The sequence below is a fragment of the Oryctolagus cuniculus genome, chromosome 2, assembly GCF_964237555.1.
Source record: "Oryctolagus cuniculus chromosome 2, mOryCun1.1, whole genome shotgun sequence".
Taxonomy (NCBI): Eukaryota; Metazoa; Chordata; class Mammalia; order Lagomorpha; family Leporidae; genus Oryctolagus; species Oryctolagus cuniculus.
The window spans coordinates 110517240-110537881 of NC_091433.1; the positions used below are offsets into that span (position 1 = coordinate 110517240).

The 20642-nt window shown below is 43.9% G+C and overlaps 1 protein-coding gene across 3 annotated transcripts in view; it reads left to right on the top strand.

Annotated features, from left to right (window-relative positions):
• Positions 1 to 20642, top strand: part of TMEM131 (transmembrane protein 131) — a 169090-nt gene that overhangs the window by 71401 nt on the left and 77047 nt on the right. For all 3 annotated transcript variants that reach the window (XM_017339810.3, XM_002710001.5, XM_051835664.2), the window contains exons 4-5: positions 2723 to 2791; positions 17284 to 17407. In XM_017339810.3, coding sequence (XP_017195299.2) covers positions 2723 to 2791; positions 17284 to 17407 — 193 coding nt within the window. The remainder of the gene's footprint in view (positions 1 to 2722; positions 2792 to 17283; positions 17408 to 20642) is intronic.

The following is a 20642-nucleotide window of genomic DNA, read 5'->3' on the forward strand; positions in this document are numbered from 1 at the left end:
TCCCCACTGAGATGTTAGTGCCATGAGAGCAGGCACTTTGATCTGTTGCCCCAACCTCTAGACAGTGGCTGGCATGCAGTATGTGTGCAGGACATTTAGGTTGAGTGAGTGAGTGTGCGCTCTTACCCTGCATGGCCGCTTCAGACATTTCCTTCACAACCTGCAGGATAGAACATCTGACACGGCAAAGACAAGTACCCATATCTTCAGGATCTGACACAGTCATGTTTATCTATGTGAATTAACGATGATTTTATGAATTGTGAAGATGCTTGAAGTTCCTAGAAAATCAAATTAAAAGATAAGCTTTGCAAAATATTTTGAAGTCCAGGTGTATGAAGAGTCTTCAAAAAGTTCAGGGAAGATGCATATTATGAGAAAACTGCGTGGATCTTAAGATTTTCACACCAAAATGAACTTTCTTTTAATTCCATTTTTTTCACCAACTTTTTAATTCCCTCAATTTTTCTTGATTTGAATAAGATTATATTCAAAAAAGTTTATTTACTATTTGAAAGGCAGAGTTAGGTCTTCTATACGCTGTTCCCTCTCCAGAGGGCCACAACAGCCGGAGCTGCGCCGATCTAAAGCCAGGAGCTTCTTTTGGGCCTCCCACGCGGATGCATGGGCCCAAGTCCCTTCTCCCACTGCTTTCCCAGGCCATAGCAGAGAGCAGCTAGATCGGAAGTGGAGCAGCTAGCTGGGACTTGAACCAGCACCCATATGGGATGTCCGCACCACAGGTGGCAGCTTTACCTGCTGTGCCACAGTGCTGGCCCCTGAATAAGATTTTCTTTAAGTTTGGGTTCTTTACTATTAAAACTCAGCATCGTGTATTAAAAGAACCATATGATTCATCTCTACAAAGGGCTGAAAGCAAGAAGGCGTAGATCCTGTACCTCTTGCTGTGGGTGGCAGCTGCATTGCAAGGGACTGTGCCTTTTTTAGTTTTGCGTTTTAGTAAAATATCATATTTGGTGTTTTCTTCCTTTTTTGTGTTTGTTACCTTTTCTGTTCCATATAGGTAGAGGTATTATCAAGCAGTACAGGATACTCTAAATTGACTGTACCACTCAGACTGTTTCCTCTTTATGGAACTGAACTAACGCCAAGTTTCCTGTATATTGTGAATGTCCTTATCTATTTCCCATGTATTTCCTATATCTTCTGAGTGAAGTTACTATATTATTTAGAAGCTGTGTTCTTGTAAATTGCAGTGGTGATGGAGATAAAGTAGTCTCACAAAATGGGGGGTGCTCTAACATCGTTTCTTAAAATAGATCAAAATGTACTATTTTGGAATTTTAGTGGCTAACTGAATTCCTGACCTTCCCAGTATATAAACAAATGTCTTAAGTATGTGAACCCATTCCCTCCAAAAGGTCATTATACTTCACATCAGTATTAGGTCATAATGATGTCTGAGGTTTACTATTCAGAATTCTGTTTTATTGAGAAGCTCTGGTATGAAATGGGATAGTTAGAAGTGATACTCTAATATTCTGACCAGAATATCGTAGATCACTGTGTTCCAAAATCTTGGAATAGATACTTCAGTTCTTGGAAATTTATGTCCCCAAATTCCTATTTTTTTAGTCCTTTGCTGCTCTAATTACATGTGATTGTGATTTTTGTCTCTATGTATTATCTGCCAAATACCTATTGTTATATTGCTAATTATTCATCATAAGTGTATCGAATCTAAGGGAACATATTAGAGTATATTGTTATCAATGATATTAACCAAATAAACATCATCATTCAATATAGTTGAATGTTTCTTATTTTCACATACTTTTAAATAGGAAAAATACTCTCACTTTTGCTTTTCTTTTTTCTTCTCTCTCTCTCTCTCTCTCTCTCTTTTTTTTAAGATTTTATTTAGGGCCGGCGCTGTGGCTCACTTGCCTCATCCTCCGCCTGCGGCACCGGCATCCCATATGGGCGCTGAGTTCTAGTCCCAGTTGCTCCTCTTCCAGTCCAGCTCTCTGCTGTGGCCCGGGAGTGCAGTGGAGGATGGCCCAAGTGCTTGGGCCCTGCACCCACGTGGGAGACCAGGAGGAAGCACCTGGCTCCTGGCTTCAGATCAGTGCAGCCATTTGGGGAGTGAACCAACGGAAGGAAGATCTTTCTCTCTGTCTCTCTCACGGTCTATAACTCCACCTGTCAAGTAAATTAAAAAAAAAAAAGATTTTATTTATTTATTTGAGAGGTAGAGCTATAGACAGAGAGGGAGAGACAGAGAGAAAGGTCTTCTATCTGCTGGCTCACTCCACAAATGGCCACAACTGCCGGAACTGGGCCAGTCAGAAGCCAGGAGCTGGGAGCTTCCTCTAGGTCTCCCATGGGGTGCAGGGGCCCAAGCATTGGGCCATCCTCCACTGCCCTCCCAGGCCACAGCAGAGAGCTGGATCAGAAGAAGAATGACTGGGACTTCTTGAACTGATGCCTATATGGGATGCTGGCACTGCAGGCAGAAGCTTAGCCCATTACACCACAGCGCCAGCCCCTACTTCTCATTTTTAAAAACATAAAGCTATTCATTGGTTCCTCTAATGAAAAACAAAAAAAGTAAGGCACATCCCCAATACAACTGGAAACTGGAGTCCGTACTTTTCTTAAAGATACTTCCTCATGACAAAAAGTCAAGTGTCTGATACTGCAGTTTGGGGAAATATTTATTTTGAAGAATTGCTTCTTATAGTTTTTCTTTTACTTGCAGTATATCTCTGTACCGGGGGAATTGCAGGCCCATACGATTTGAGCCACCAATGCTGGATTTCCATGAACAGTAAGTTAAACTTTTTCAGTTGTACTTTCCTGTTTAATTATTATGAATATTTTACACATGTATGTCCTACCTTTTGCCTGTGTGGTTTTTTGTTTGTTTGTTTGTTTGTTTTTTTGTTTTGTTTTAAGATTTCTGTTTCTCAGACAGTGGCATTGAGTGATGTCTCTGACATTTTCTCAAGATGCACAGGGTAGAAGTAGAGTGTCAAGACTTTTAATGTGAAGTAGTGAGTATTCTAACCCTGAAGGACTTAGCAGGAATTATTTTCCAGGGATTGCTTCAAAAGTGACACCCAACTGCTTTTCATTTTATGATTTGCTTTTTGAGGGAGTTGTGCAGGTTTGATTCTGAGATCAAGAAGTTTTCACATACACAGGGTACCTACATTGAGACTGGAGTTTCCTGTTCCAAAGTACGGCCCTCAGTCTCTTGAGCAATATCCTGCTCCCCAAGTGAGAGAAACTGGGATGCGGTCAAGCTTGACTCGTGCCCTGTGGGGAGCAGCCCGGACTAGACTGAGTTACTGGAATTAAGACTTATTCTATGCATCTGCTCTCCCACAATATGGCGCTGGGAGAGAAGTAAACAGCTTCCACACAGCTGCCTCCAGTTCAACCAATAAACTGTAGGACTTGCTACTGATTGGAGGAGAGCAGCGTACTCGGCGTGTGGGCAGCCGAGTTGGGATTGGCGGAGGAGGACTATAAAGGAGGAGAGAGACGGCATGCACCAGGGAACATCTAAGGGGAACATCTAAGGGAACACCTGTGCAGCCCCCGAGAGAGCCGGCCGGCGGTGTGCCGCTCCCCTGCGGAAGTGGGGAATGTGGCCAGGGGGAACTGCCCTTCCACGGAGGTGGAAGGGATAGTAGCCAACCCGGGAAGAACCAGCAGCAAACCCGGGGAGGGCCGAGCAGACGAAAGAACAGCGCAGGGTCCTGTGTCGTTCCTCCACTAAGAGGGGGAGCGACAGTGCCCTGTCTCCATCAGGAGTGGACAGAGACTGGACCCTCCTGTTCTTCTTCACGCACACAGAGTTACACATACAAGCCATGCTTTATCTGTAGATTCAGGGGTTATCGACATCCTCAAACTTTGTATCTGGAGCCTCAAGAGCTAGGGAGGGATTCCTATTCTAGGCTGCTGGTGGTTAAACCAGCACCATAAAAGCCACTGGTGTTTGGTTGCTGTATTGCAAGTAAATATCCCCTGTCGTACACTCAGGAAAGAAGAAAGTAAAAAATTACTAAAACCCAGCCACCTAGGAATGTTAAATTAGAGATTTTTGTCCTTTCTGTATGCATTTATATTTTACTGAATTACAGAAACATAGCCATTGTTTCCTCAACATACCTTATAACTTGCTTTTTAAACATAATATTCTGTGCATATTTTTTCTTAAGATTTGCTAATTTTTTTTAAAGATTTATTTATTTATTTGAAAGACTTACACAGAGAGGAGAGGCAGAGAGAAAGAGGTCTTCCATCTGCTGGTTCACTCCCCAATTGGCCGCAAGGGTCGGAGCTGCACTGATCTGAAACCAGGAGCCAGGAGCTTCTTCAAGGTCTCCCACGTGGGTGCAGGGGCCCATGCACTTGGCCATCTTCTACTGCTTTCCCAGGTCAAAGAAGAGAGCTGGATCGAAAGTAGAGCAGCTAGGTCTCAGACTGGTGCCCACATCAAATGCCGGCGCTTCAGGCCAGGGCATTAACCCGCTGCGCCACAGCGTCGGCCCCAAGATTTGCTTATTAATTTGAAAGGCAGAGTTACAGAGAGAAAGAGGGAGACAGAGAGAGATCTTTCACCAACTGGTTCACTCCCCAAATGCCTGCAATAGCCAGAGCTGTGTTGATTTGAAGCCAGGAGCCAGGAGCTTCTTCTTTGTTTCCCATATGGGTGTAGGGGCAAAAGCACTTGGGCCATACTCTGCCACTTTTCAAGCACATGAGCAGGGAGCTGGATCGGAAGTGGAGCAGTCAGGGCTCCTAACGGCATCGCAGGTGGCGGCTTTACCAGCTATGCTGACCCCCTGTGCGTACTTTTTTTTTTTTTTTTTTAAGATTTTATTCATTTATTTGAGAGGTAGAGTTACAGACAGAGGGAAAGACAGAGAGAAAAGTCTTCCATCCACTGGTTCACTCCCCAAATGACCGCAATGGCCAGAGCGAGCTGATTGAAGCCAGGAGCTTCTTCCGGGTCTCTCATGCTGATGCGGGGACCCAAGCGCTCAGGCCATCTTTTACTGCTTTCCCAGGTCATAGCAGGGAGCTGGATTGGAAGAGGAGCAAGCTAGGACTAGAACCAGCATCAATATAGGATGCTGGCACCACAGGTGGAATATTAGCCTTTTGCGCCACAGCGCCGGCCCCCATTGTGTGTGCTTTTAAGAATTCCATTGAATTTTCTGCTGCATTATTTTATAGTATTAAAGAACATTAAATTATATGATTACAATCATTAAATTCATTTATTGTTTTCAGTTGTTTCAAACCTTTGCCCTTGTGTTCAGTGCTAAAATTGATGATTTAAACACAACCGTGACTGTTTGTTCAGGAGGAAGTCCTAGGAAAGGCTTTTCAGAATATTTAAGTTTTGACTTATCTCCAGGGTTTTTGGTGTGTGTATGTGTGTTTTGGCAGGTGATACAAATAAAAGAGTCATCGGGCCGGCGCCATGGCTCACTAGGCTAATCCTCTGCCTGTGGTGCCGGCACCCCGGGTTCTAGTCCCGGTTTGGGCACTGGATTCTGTCCCGGTTGCTCCTCTTCCAGTCCAGCCCTCTGCTGTGGCCCGGGAGTGCAGTGGAGGATGGCCTAAGTCCTTGGGCCCTGCACCTGCATGAGAGACCAGGAGAAGCACCTGGCTCCTGGCCAGTGGGAGTTCTTGTCTAGACTGATGCTAGTCGTGAAGAAACTGAGCTGAGAGAAGCTGCAGGGTTTGCTGAATATGTGCAGCTGGGCAGGTCTACACCAGGACATTGTGTCAGCAAGGGCCAGGGGATCTTGGTGAGGAACACTCGTGCCTAGGAAAGAACACAGTACTTCTATAAACTACTCACCAGAGCACCCAATTGCAACACTGTTCTAACATGTGAGTAGTGGACATGAGCAAAGACAGACATCTGCTGTTGTCTGGATGGCTGTGTCTCCCTGAAATTCCTTCATTCCAACATTTTCTCTAATACATTGTGTTGGGGGTGGGGCCTTCGGGAGGTGATGAGGTCATGAGGTTGCAGCCCTCGTGGATGGGATCCATGCCCTTGAAAAGAACTGTCTAGCCCCTTCCTCCGTGTGAGGACACAGTGAGAAGGCACCATGCAGGAACGTTCCTGCAGAACTTTCCCCAGAACCCAGACACGCTGGCAACCTTGATCTCAGACTTCCCATCATTCGGAGCTGCTGAGAAATAAATTGCTATTGCTAATCAAGCAACTCAGTGAGTGGTATTTTGTTTAAGCCCAAATTAATGAAGACATTAGATTTTTTTTCTTAAAACTTTCCTTTGTCCAGTCTTTGAACACTAAATGGAGTGTACTGTAGGAGTAGGTGAGGCAAGATAGGAACACCTGTGTATTTGGATTCAGTCGGAGAAGCACAGCCTGCCAGATTCTGAATGTGTGTGTATATTAGTATGTGTGGGTTTATCCTGGGGAATTGGCTGATACAACCGTGGGAGCTGGTTAAGTATGGTCAGGCTGTGCAGGGCGGGAAGTCAGGAAGGGAAGACTGGGAGGAGGCTGGAGGCCCAAGAGCATGGGCTGAAGCTCATCCCCGCGTAGGTGTTCAAGGACTAGCACGAGCCTGAGGGGAGGAGAGCAGTTGCACATACAAATGCCCACAATGCCTGGGGCTTGGCCGGGGCCGGGGTTAGGCTAGGAACATAATCCAGGAACCCAGTTGGCAAGAACCCAATAGTTGAGTCACTGCCTTTTGCCTCCTTGGGTCTTCATTAGCAGGATGTTGGACTCAGGAACAGGAGGCAGGTAACAAACACAGCCCTACAATACAGCACCAGGGCATCTTAACCATGCTAGCCTAAGCACCTGCTCCTACAGTTCCTTTTGTGAAATTTTAAAGTAGTTTTTTTTAAAGTTATACATTTTCACTGCAGAAATTAAATTATCCTTGGCTTCAGCAAGTAACTGCTGAAAGAAATATGTTTAAGGTTGATCCACTTTTCAAGTCATCACATGCTTATTTTTTTTTCATTCTCAGAAACGTATAACTTGTTAGTTGATTAAATTGTTTTCCTGAACTGACTGCATTTCTTTCTGCTTCCAAAATTCCCTGCTCTTTCTAAAAGGGAGTGGGGGGTGGGGGTGGGAATCAGAATATCATAGCACAGAATGGCCCTTTTTCATGCCTGTTAACTGTTCAATATCTTTTCCCACTTCTTGTTTAAATTATACAACCCCAAGTTTTTCAGTTATCCAGCCCTTAGGAAAAGTGACCCAGTCCCTAGCTTGGAATTAAATCCTGATGAATCTAAGTCATTTGTAATAATGCCATTCTTCTTGTTTGTGGTCAGTTCAAGGGTGGGTGTGACTATCCAGTTCTATCAAATAATAAGCCCAGGTCTCCTGAGGGACTTCTGGGGAACAATTTTTTTTTTTTTTTCATTCTAAGAGATACAGGAAAGAAATAGCCCTCTTTGGTGCCAGTGTCCTCTGCATGTGATGTCTGCGGCCCTGTGGCAGCCGTCTAGTGGTGAGTGAGGGTGCCCGTCTGAGGATACAGCCAGGGCAGTTTGTCTAACACAGTGCAGACATGGAAAGAACCCACATGCTTGATGATACTGCTGGACTGATGAGTTAACAAGCCCTGGGACTGCCTGCTTCAGGTCTTTTTGTTGGGTGACACTTTCCGGTCCTGGTTCTCTGGGTCTCCTGTGGAGTGCACTGCTCAAGCTGCTTCCCCTCTCAGACCTTTCTCTACCTCCACCCTGTGAACACTTCCCATGTTTCCCTCCTGCGTCTGGAGCTGTCGTTTCCTAGTCTCGCAAGGACTTTTGTTCCTCTGCCACTTCTGTCCTCAGCCCATTTCCGCCAGCTCTGCACTTTCTTACCGGGTCAGCTTTTCCATGCCTTTGGTGGGATGCTTGTGGTTTCCCAGTCTTTGCCGCCCCGTGATCGCTCAGCTTGTGTCTGCAACAGCACCTTAAACAACAGACCCCACTGGAGCTTGTGTGTTCCAGGTTCTGTGAATTGTACCTCACTGTCAAAATCCAGAGGCCCCTGGACTTCTTCCTTTCCTCAAAGCACTCCCATCCCTTCCCCCTTCAAATTCCTTACCAGAAGGACTCTGTCAATTTTTCATGTCTACTCTTAATTCAGACCCTCATCATTTCTGATCCAGACTGCTACCACCTGCCAGCCATTTTATGATTTATGATCCATACCATCAACAGAGAAGTCTTTTTATTTTTTTTTTAAAGATTTTATTTATTTATTTGAGAGGTAGAGTTACAGAGAGATAGAGAGTAAGAGAGAGGAGAAGGGTCTTCCATCTGCTGGTTCACTCCCCAGATGGCTGCAAAGGCCAGAGCTGGGCTGATCTGAAGCCAGGAGCCAGGAGTTTCTTCTGGGACTCCCATGCAGGTGCAGGGGCCCAAGCACTTGGGCCATCTTCTATTTTCCCAGGCCATAGATCAGAAGAGGAGCAGCCAGGACTGGCACCACAAATGGAGGATTAACCTGTGCCACAGCGCCGGCCTTAAGAAGTCTTTTTAAAAGCAAAATCTGACCATGTAATCTGCCCCTCTTACAAAATATTGCCTCAGGATAAATGCGAAATTCTAATTATAAAAATTTGTCCTTTAGAACTGGCATTTGGTGCATCTGTTAAGATATTGCTGGGAGAGTGCCTGGGTTTGAGTTATGGCTCTGCTCCTAGTTCTAGCTTCCTGCTAATGTGCACCCTGGGAGGCAGCAGGTGATATTCAGATAGTTGGATTCCTGCCATCCATGAGGGAGACCTGGATTGAGTTCCTGGCTTTCTGCTTCAGCCTAGCGCAACCCCAGCTGTAACTGGGAAGAGAAGCAGTATACAGCAGCTCTCTCATTTTCTATCTCTGTCTCTGTGGATGTCTCTCTGCCTCTCCAATTTTAAAAATTTTCAGATCAGTTCTTTACCTTCCTGTTAGGCCTAGCACAACTGTGCAAAGCTGTGTACCATTTCCTGAAATTATTATATTTCTAAGCTCCTAAGAGTCTCCTTTTCTGATAAGAATTTTTGATAATTTCATACATAGACAAAAGTAGAAAGAATGATATACTCAACATAAATTCAGTAATTGTTACATTTTTGCCATATTTACTTCATATTTTTTTTGAATCATTTGAAAGCAGCAATCATCATGACGTTTCATTCCTAATTCTTAGACATACATTTCTGTACATAAGGACATTCTGCATAACTACCACTACTGATACTATAAGAAAATCAATAGTAATTACAAACTACTTCCAATTCCTGTTTTGGTCATTACCTGTACTTGATGATTGTGATAGAAATCTAACTGAAGCTAGCTAAGGAAAAAGTGGGAATATATTAGAAGGATTACTGAGGACCACATATTTGCAAAGAAGGTCAGAGGTGCAGTTGACATGTGCAGACTACAGGGTCCATATCACCTGACAGCATCAGAACTCCTCTCTGCGTCTGTTGTCCCCCCTGCCTTGCTCTGCTGGCATATTCTGTCCCTCAGTGCCGGTGGGTTCACCCTACAGCGATGGGAAGAAATCCACTGGCTGCTCCACAGACTTGTGCTCCGTGGCACCTCTCCATCGGAAACACTAGCTGCTTCATCTACGGCTTGCAAAGTCTCGAGCAGACAGGGGTCTTCCTCATCAGGCAGAAAAGGAGGTGGCTGGCGTGGGTGTTTCTTCCAGGTGCCATCCTTGCATTTACCTAGCTTTCATTTGGAAAAAGAGAAATCATGGTGGGCAGCTACTCCAGTTGGAGTCCATAATAATCTCCTTGGCCTGTTGAATCCTTTGTGACAAATACTGTAGAGTGTAGCACTCCTGTGCACACCAAGCCTTACCCAGTTCGCTTTGCTGAGGTAGACACCGCCTTCTCTGCTTCCTGCTTATGGAGGTGGGCTGGATCTCCACCAGAGTTTTGTTTGGATATCAAGACATGATGTCAGACATGCACGCACACCAAGAGGGTATGAAAGGTTTATTACACAGATATTTCTCAATTTATAATGGGATTACATTCTTATCAATCCGTTGTAAGTTAAGTGTCAGGAATGCATGTAGTGCACCTCACCCACCAAACATCCTATCTTAACCTAGCCTACCTTAAACATGCTCAGAACACTTAATGTTAGCCTGGAGTTGGGCAAAATCATGTAACACAAAGCCCATTTTAGTCTAAAGTATTGAGTGTCACATAACTTATTAAATAAGAGTACCTTAGCCAAAGAACGCTGGCAACAGAGAGCTCTCTGGAGTATGTTGTTTGTCATTGGGATTGTGGGGCTGACTGGGAACAGCCGCTGCCCAGCATCACGGGAGAGAATTGTACCACATACTGCTAGCCTGGGAAAAAATCCAAATTCAACATTGGAAATATGGTTTCTGCTGAATGCATATCGCTTTCACATTGGCATGAGTCAAACCATTGAAAGTCAGGGGCCATCTGTGCCCACGTAATGAAGCTATCTAGAGAGGCCTTGGCAGGCCTCCAAGTAGGTCTGAAAAATGGCTCCAGAGAGCAGAAAAAAGAGACTGGCTCGGCTTTTAGTGTGATTAAGGGTTGAAACAGGCACTCCCACCAGGGCAGGGGAAGGCTTTTGTTGTTGACTTCTTCAGGTGAGGGGGCATCAGTGGGGCTTGAGAGCTCTCAGTGGTCAAATAGGAAAACCAGAATTAGATTCATTCCCACTCATGGTGTCCTCTTGCAGGGCCTTTTAGTAAGGATGCAACTAGGATGTCCCTCTATCCTTTCTTGACCCTCTCACCACTATAATCATCCACACTATCCTCTAGAACTTACTTCACAGTCAACTGATCAGATTAACTTCCTTCAAAAAGAGTTGTCTTTGTTTTTATCCTTTTTGTTGAAGCTTATTCTTTAATTCTACCTTTATTCTCTCTTGCTGCCTTGGTCTCCCTCCCCTCTTTCCTCCTCTCCTCTCTTATCCCCTCCTTTTTCCTTCTCTGTAACAGCTCACTGGGGAAATCTGGGCCTTCCCACCTCCCCTCCCTCCCTCTCGCCACCCTCACTGATTTATGCCCATGCAATGCAGTTAATTGCTTTTCAGTCTCCATGACAACTTTTTTCAAACATATATTGCAGACTATAAAAGATGCTTTGGGTGGAAAGTTGGTTTACTGAATTCTTTCATTTGTATAATTACTAAGTGTATAAAATCTTAGTTTCATATTTAAAGTGTAAAATGGCTACTTACTGACTTAGAAAATGGACTGTCACTAAAAGTGGAAGTCTTTATTCTCAGAGTAAATTCAGTTTATGAAGGCATTTCTCCCTAATGGCATTTTGGTATTCAGAGAAAATTAGGTAGGCCCTCCTTTTTTAAAAGGAGGCCACTTAGCTTTTCCGTTTCTATTCTGCGAGCAGTTTTTCCACCAACACCTCAGCTCAGCCTGTGGTCTAAAATGTGTTTGAGGGGATGGTAGGATTTTGTGGTATTTGAGTGGTACAAAGTACTGCCTATTGATTTGGCCCAGCTTCCTGCCAAAAGCTGAGTTTAACAGAGTGCTGTGTCACTGTCATTCATAAGGTTTGTCTCAGGGCAGTTGCTAAGCCATCTCTTCAGCTGTTTCCCAGCATTGCAGTGTCATCTTTCTGTGAGATAGGAAACTTGCCATTGACCGCAGAATTGCAGTTTGCTTTCCAAGCTGGTCTCTAGTTCATAGCTGCTTCTTCCTAATTCTTGTGGGCCTCAGACTGCTCTAAAATATGGGCAGTCAGTAGTTCTGCTGCAGCAGCAGAGAACAGCTGTTCCCTTGCTTCAACTTGCTTTATCTAAAAATACTTCACACTGTCCCCTTTGGCCCTCCTTCTGTCTTTGGAGCAGCCGATAATGGAAACAAACAGGACCAGCAACCAGCACTGGCTGGCATTTAGAAATCTTTGTTTTATTTTTAAATTTTACCTGTCCAGCCAAACAGTCACACGGACTACTTATGATAGGAATAATTCCTGGCCTCCACTGCGCCTACACACATCTCTCACTTAATCTAATCTAGATGTTGCTGAAAAGGATTTTGAACTTGAAATTAAGGTCCCAATATAGGTGACCTTTCAGATAGGGAGATTATCTGGGTGGACCAGATCTAACCCGCGAATCTTTTGAGTCTGGCAATAGCAGTCAAAACAGAAATGCTGGAGCTTTGAAGCGCAATAAGTATTTCATGCAAGGAAGTTTCTTTGTGCTGGCTTTGGAAATGGCAAGAGACTGAGAGCAGTCTGAATTTTGCCAGCAACCCGAATGAATACACTGTGTGTTTATAAGCAGACACATGCTTTCCATGTTCTGTGCTCCTGTCACCAGGGGAGGGGAGGAGGGGCCAGGGCGTGCTGTTTTTAATGGGACTGTGAGCTTCCAGGGGTGTGGACTGCCCTGAGCTAGAGGATGCCTACTCTGAGCAGACACACCCAGCCCGCAGACACCTTCCCTCTGTCCACATTACGCCAGCTGTCTTTGAACAGCACAGTGGATGACCCTTGCTCTAGAAGGGGTGGCCCAAGACCTTTGCTCTTTGATCTCCAGAAGAAACAGCAAGGCCAGCCTCAGCAGCTTTGCAAGTCAGACCTGACAATCCCGGCTCTTACAATCTTCCTGCTTTTCTCCTTACCCCAAAGGAAACATTTGACCATCTCCAGGCCTGCCTTTTTCATCTGAGCTGAGATCGATTGCGCTAAGATCAAGTAGGCAAAACATCAAGAATGAATTCACAGGAAAATGACTGATTGCCAGTTAGCCTACAATCTCTTTGAACTGTAAAAGAACATTTTTTAAGAGAGCACATAATTAGTGAGGATGTTTTCATTTCTGTGTACTGCTGTTCTACCCATATGTCTATAAAGCTTAAGGAAGAAAACTTTATCTTCTACATTAAATTTACACAGCTTCTCCCTGTAGCGTTGTGGCCACAGTTTGAGGCCCTGGCTGGACTTACACCAACGTAAGTGTGTTGTGTCACACAGCAGTTGTGTCAGGGTCCTGTGTTCCCACCTGGGATCACTGAGCCTGGTGGTTAAGGACTCTAGCTCCAGAGAGAGTCTCCACCAGAGGCAACAAGGATTCGTAGGTTGGGTACTTGTTGTTTGAGGAGTTCTGAAGACACTCAGCTTCCTGTTCCTTGGCCCCAAGTGTGTCCTCTCAAACCTGCTTGGGGTCTGCCTCTGTTGCTGTCTCAGCACCTAAACCTGGTTTCACCTTTTTCACCCCCCCCCCCCCATCTGTCTGTCAAACCACAGAATGATTGTGACTCTCACGGTAGCTGGGCTGTATGCCACGGAGTGAGGCGCTGTTGGACAGTGGTGTCTCCCTCAGCAGCGCACTGACCCAGGACTTTGGAGGGCCAGAGGGAGCAGCTGGAGGAGAGCACGCCTCAGAGCAGATGGCCCTCGGCTCCGTACCCTGCAGGTTTTTCTGCTGTTCTTGGCTGAAAGCGCAGGCTCTGGCGGTCTCGAGGCGAACATGGAAGGAAGTGGAGAAGAATAGAATTGGGAAGCCTTCCTCTACCTCAGTCCCTCTTTGTCAGCTCAAGCTGCCTTTCACCCCTCACTTCCCCAAACCCACCAGCTCAGCGCAGTCTTCATTTCCCCAATGGGTTTCTCACCATTTTTTAGTTACTCCCTGAGTCAGTAGCTCCCTCTGACTCTGACTTTTTCCAGCATTGTTGGTGGGGGGCGGGGGCAGAGGTGGAAGAGGAAAGCAGAAGAGCCAGCGTGTAAAGCCTTGATTCATTTTCTTAAACTACGAGAATCATCAGCTGTTCACTATTTTCTCAGCCTTCCCAAGTGACTGAATTGAAGAAAAGATAGGGGCATAAAACTTCTTAAAAGACAAAAGTTTGGTGGACACTTGAACTCTGCATTTTCAACTGCTTAGAATTTTTTTTTTTTTAAGATTTTGTTTATTTGAGAGGCATAGTTAGAGAGAAAAAGGTCTTCCATCTGCTGGTTCACTCTCCAAGTGGCCACAACAGCTAGAGTTGGACCAATCCAAAGCCAGAAGCCAGGAGCTTCTTTGGGTCTCCCACGTGGGTGAAGGGGCCCAAGGACTTGGGCCATCTTCCAGTGCTTACCCAGGCCACAGCAGAGAGCTGGATCAGAAGAGATGCAGCCAGGACACCAGCGCCCATAACGGATGCTGGTACTGTAGGCAAAGCCTTAGCCTACTACGTTACAGCACCGGCCCCTCAACTGCCTAGAATTTGAAGTCTATGCACAAACCTTGAACTTGAATTACAAAACATATACAATTTCAAAAAACATGGACCCGAATGGCTGCATGAAGAGAGGACCTTAAGAAAAAGTTATGTGGGAGACGTTCTCTCTTTGCCCCATCTTCTGCGAGGATGAAGACTGTTCTCAGAAATCAGACTGTTGGGCAGGTGCCGTGGCTCACTTGGTTAATCCTCCACTTGCAGCACCGGCATCCCTTATGGGTGCCGGGTTCTAGTCCTGGTTGCTCCTCTTAAAGTCCTGCACTCTGTGGAGGATGGCCCAGGTGCTTGGGCTCCTGCACCTGCATGGGATACCAGGAGGAAGCACCTGGCTCCTGGCTTCGGATTGGCACAGTGCTGGCCGTAGCGGCCATTTGGGGAGTGAACCAACAGAAGGAAGACCTTTCCCTCTCTCTCTCACTCTCTCACTCTCTCACTCTCTCACTCTCTCACTCTGTCTATAACTCTACCTGTCAAATAAAAAAAAGAAAAGAAAAAAGAATCAGACTGTTGACATTCCAGAAAATGTTAGCCTCGGTCTGAAGAGGCAGACAGTTATTGTGAAGGGGCCCAGAGGAACCCTGTGGAGGGACTTTAGTCACATCAGTGTAGAACTCGGCCTCCTTGGAAGGGAAAAAAAGAGGCTGGGTTAACAAATGGTGGGGAAATAGGAAGGAACTGGCAGCTGTTTTCACTCTGCAGTCATGTACAGAATATGATTAAGGGGGGTTACACGGGACTTCTATTACAAGATGAGGTCTGTGGATGCTCACTTCCCGTTATTCAGGAAAATGGATCTCTTGTTGAAATCCAACATTTCTTGGATGAAAATTATATCCAAAGGGTTTGTATGAAGATGGGTGTTGCTTGTTTGCTATCTCAAACCTGGAAAGGTGAAATAGTCCTTGAGGACTGTTGAACTTGTTTCAAATTCAGCTGCTTTGATCCAGCAGGCAACAACAGTTAAAAACAAGGAACCAGAAAATTTTTGGGTGGTATCTATGTCTGATCAAGCTGATGAGTAAGATCTAAAAATTGTTAAGCAACAGAAACAAGAACCTGAGTATTTTAATAATGCAATGAAAGACCTAATGATTTGAGACTTACAAAAAAAAAAAAAGAAAAAAAAGTTATGTTTGAATTAGAAAAAGAGAATTTGGATTGGTGTAGAGGATTGGGAGAAAACAGGGCAAACAGTTGGCAAAGGCGTGGGAGTCTTCACCTGGAACCAGCCTGACTTAAGTGGAAGGTTGTTTGCATTGATGAAAACAGTTACTTGTTTAGATTGGTGATGTCAGATTAGGAGTACTTCAATAACCAGTGAGAGGACGAGACAGCAGGCAGAGAAAGTGAGCAGGCGAGCATGTGCATTCTCTCCCCACACGCTGGTACTGTGCCTAGGTAGTGTGAGGAGTTCACCGTAAGTGGGGGAATACTTCAGAAAGTTCCTGGAGGCGTGGGCGTTTGATTGCGGGGTTCAGAGGCCGGTTAAGAGAACCCAGGCTGTGGCTCTTGACTCCGGCTTTCTGCTAAGGCAGACCATGCGAGGCAGGGGAGGGGCTCTATTAAACAGGTTCCTGCCATTCAGCAGAGACTTGAGTTGCATTCCTTGCTCCGACATAGACTATTATAGGTAGAGTAAATCAGCAGATGAGAGCTCTCTAGATCTCTCTCTCTCTGCCTCTCAAATAAATTTTAAAGTATTTTTAAGTAAAAATGTTTTAAAATTAATGGAAAATGAAATGAAAGGTTTATTTTGGTACAAAAATTGAAATCAGTGCCTAGTTATTACATAATACATGTTTTTTTGTGAACTTTTAGACAACTTCATGTGCATGGACTTCAAAATTTTTTCATACCAAAATAAATTTACCTTTCAGTTTAGTTTTCCATGAACTTTTTGAAATAATCTTGTGTAATGTAGCCTTTATCCTCAAGATGCTGATAATCTTGTTGGAGAAATAAGACCAGTTCCAGATAAATGATGAGAAAACACCCCCAAAAAGATGTAACTTTTATGGAGAATTCGCTGATGCTGTAGAAGTTAGGAAGCCTGCAGTACTAAGTAGATGATGTAATACAGTTTGACTGTTTCTTTTTTAAAAAAGATTTATTTATTTATTTGAAAGGCTTACAGAGAGGCAGAAGTCGAGAGAGAGAGAGAGAGGGGTCTTCCATCTGATGGTTCACTCCCCAAGTGGCCACTATGGCCAAAGCTGCACTGATCCAAAGCCAGGAGTTTCCTCTGAGTCTTCCATGCGGGTGCAGGGGGCCAAGGACTTGGGCCATCTTCTACTGCTTTCCCAGGCCACAGCAGAGAGCTGGTTCAGAAGTGGAGCAGCTGAGATTCAAACCAGCACCCATATGGGATGCCGGCACTACCAGAGGCAGCTTTACCCACTGGCCCCCACAGTTTGACTTTTAAGGCAGACTGTAACCCAGGTGCCAGGGGGGACATTAAAGCAAATCTCAGGATTTCAGAGCATGGAGTGTATGTTTTATATAGCTCCTTTGAGAGGAGACAGTTTAGTACTGGGGGTTAGAGGATGGACAAGACCCAGATGGCTTAGATTCAAAGCCCAGGCCCAAGGATATCGTTGGGCATGTTAATAAAGTTTCTGGTGCCTCAGAATCCTCGCCTGTAAAAGTTCCTGCGATCTCTTCACACGACCTAGCCTGTCTGTTTCTGTTCCTAAATTGAAGAGTATACGTCACTAGAACTGGAGAAGAGAACGGGATTGACGGTGAGCAGGCTGACGGGGTGGCTGCAGAGAGGAGAGCAGCCCTCCACTGTGTTCTGCCTGCTGCCTCACGCGACTGTGAGCTTCATGGGGCTGAGACTTCCTTAGGGCTCAGAACTGGGCACACTGTGTAATATAGAACTGACACCCAATACACATTTGCTCGATAACTAAATGTAATGTCTAATTTTGAATATAAATCCATTTAATATATTTTGATAAGAATTGGGCTAATTTTGATATTTAATTTTTGAACTAGAAATTACTTTAACAACTAGAATTATCTTTGAAATAGTTGTGACAATTTCCTTTTTATTTTTATAGGCCAGTTGGAATGCCAAAAATGGAAAAAGTCTATTTGCATAATCCTAGTTCTGAAGAAACTATCACTTTAGTATCCATATCTGCTACAACATCACATTTTCATGCATCATTTTTTCAAAATAGGGTAAGTTTCTCTACTGAAAAATTTCTCCTGAGTTTGTGATTGAAATGTCTCATTTTTAGGATAATTTATTTTGCTTTGATTATAATCTGACTTGAACATTTCATATCTGCTCCTGGACTTCAGTTTATCCCATTTCCCAGGAATTTTACTTCTACCCTTAAACACCTGATGTTTTTCCTCAACATGAAACAACAAGTCAGCTGTGAGAAAGCACTCTGAAAAATACTGCGTTCATATATTCAGTTGGTTTTCTTTTCCCTCTTACTACTAGATAATTCCTCAGCACTGTGTGAGTTTTCTGTTGCTGCATAATAAATTACCACAAACTTGGCGGCTCAAGCCGATACCTGCTTATCAGCACACAGCTCCCTGGGTCTTGAGGCCAGTGAGCTGTTCGCTGACATTAAGATGTTGTCTGGGCTGAGTCCGTGTCTGGAGGCCCTGGGGGAAAATCCACTTCCAAATTTGTTCAAGTTGCTGGCAGAATTAGGCAGTGCTGAAGTCGGTGCGTTTCATTCCTGGCTGTTGGTGCGGCTCTCTCCGCCCTCTCCTGGCTCTTTAAGGCAGCCTCCTCATCCCTGCTCATCTGCGGGCCAGCAGCGGTGCAGGGTTTCCCTTTGTGCTTCCTCTCTCTCTGGCTCCCTCTTCTGCCGCCAGTGGAGACAACTCTGCTTCTCCAGGAAGCGTTGTCCTTGGATCAGGACCCTCTGGAGAGTCTCCCTTTTGATCAGCTCAAGATATCAGACTGGTGACCCCAGTCACACCTGCAGAATCCCTTCTACACTACGGTGTGAATGACTGCACATATGCAGCCTCCTCACAGGCCCAGTCTCAGAACCTAGAGCCTGAGCTCTTGGGGGTCATTTAGGGTTCTGCCTACCACAAGTGTCTTCTAAAATTTTAATTAGAATTTATAGTAGGCCATATGTGAACTTGTTATTTAAAAATAACTTTTTTCTGACCAAAATAATTACATCTTGAGTAAATTTTGAATTTAAGAGAGTGCAGTAAGCTTTAATTTATAGGTTTCTGAAATAATTAACAAAATATCAAGTGTCTAAAGAAGTAAATGACTAGAATCAAATTTCATCTTCCCAGGATTCTTACTGAATCCTTTGAAAGAGTATTACTAAATAAAAAGAAGGTCATTTTTTTAAAACAGGATACTTGTTACTGTATTAATTTTATATCTGTTACTTAAGATTTTTACATTTCTTTTTTTTTAATGATTTATTTATTTAACTTGAAAGGCAGAGGTAGGGAGAGAGGTTTTCCATCCATTGATTTACTCCCCAGATGGCCACTATGGCCCGAGCTGTGCTAATCCGAAGCTAAGAGTCTCCTCCTGGTCCCCCATGGAGGTGCAGGGGCCCAAGGTTTTGGGCCATCTTCTACTACTTTCCCAGGCCATAGCCGAGAGCTGGATAGAGAGTGGAGCAGTCAGGACTAGAACCCGTGCCCATATGGGATGCCAGCACTGCAGGTGGCAGCTTTACCTGCTATTCCATAGTGCCAGCCCCAGGTTTTTACATTTCTGCTTTCTAAAATCCTCTTTCATCGTATGTTGCTCTTAGCTATTTCTAGCTTTTAAAAGTTGACAATATTTTGGCTTTTTAAAATATTTTATAAAGAAAGAATTGATAAGTTTCTTATTGGTATTAAAATGTTTAACGAGGTAGTATTCATAGGAAAATCCCTTTTTAAAAATATGTCTTAAAATAAGATTTCCTGGAGTTGTTGTTACATAAAATATATTTTCACAATTTTTATGAATGTGCTAATGGTCCAAATAACAGAATTCCGAAGGAAAACCCATATGTACAGGGAGAGCAGAGCCCCAGAGGTGTTTGCCATGGTCATGTAGTTGGTGACAGGGGCCAGGAGGTGTACTGGCTACCCAGTGATCTGTATCATATTACTTTAGCTACGGGGAGTAACTGTACGAGATACATTTGCGTACAGACAGCCACACAACTTTCCATCACTGTGCAGACGTGTTGGGTGAGAGGACAAAATGGTGAAGTAAAAATGGAACCAGTTCAAAAATAGCTCACACCTGCACTACACATTTTATTTTTAACTTGTTACTTTTATTAATTCAAAGTTTTGTTATTTCTGGACACTCCAGCTTTTCAGTTGGGTTAGAGGCCAAGATTTCCACTTTTTTCCAGTAGACCAAGAGTTACAAACGTAAATTTTTTGTTGGGCCAGATAAACAGTGTAAACGAGGGTAGCAAGCCCAGTGAGATGTGGAGTAGCCAGACCCAAGCTGTCAGTCAGCACTCAGCCAGCCGGTGGTTGTGTGTGGGAGTGTGAGCCCATGGGTAATTCCGCACAGTTTTCAAGAAAACTCCTAAGTAAGATTTTTTTATGTGTCTTCCAATTTTGACACATGGAAAATAAGTTTAGTTTTAGAAAGACAGTCTGGACCAAACAACAGGAGCCAAAGACCACCCATTGACATTTCTGAAACTAGACTCACTCAGGACCTGTTTTTAAACAGGAACCTATGCAAGGAGAGTTTTTCTGAAAATTCTTCCAAAGATAAACATGTAAATAACCAAAGAATAAGTTAAAAGCCAATCTGTTTTCCACTCTCAGGAAATGGAATTAGGCAATAAAAATAATTACATCTATCAAAAACCTACATTAATATTACATAGACTTAGCATCCAAGGAGATAGCCAAAATTTTTGCAATCTTCTCTTACCTTTTTTCCTTCTTCTTGCTTTTCATCTTTTTTTTTTTCTTACAATGAGACATTGATTCCAGAAGCTCAATAATTAGAGGGGGAAAGAGAATTAATTCTTAGGGAAAGAAATAACCTCATTTCCCCTCTACTACAGTTTTATGTCTACAGTGAGAGACACTGGGGGAAAATGAAGAGGAGGAAGAACCTTTCTACCTGTCGATTCTAACTCTGATTGCCTTTGTCATCCTCAGCTTCCTAGTCAGCACACAGTTTTTGATCATTAAAGGCTTTCATATCTAGATTTACTGGTAGGAAATACAGAATACAACAATTACTTAAAAGGCTAGGTGATACATAATCATAGTTTAGCAAACAAATACTCCTCTTGTTAAGGTGTTGGTTTTAAGATCACTTGAAAATCAATAATAGAAATGATAAGAGGAGACACAGGAAATGTGGTTGTGTGACTGTTCTTCTGTATACAGTTTCTTCTAATTATCTAATTATAAATAAAATATTAAGACTATAATTTAGACCTATTTG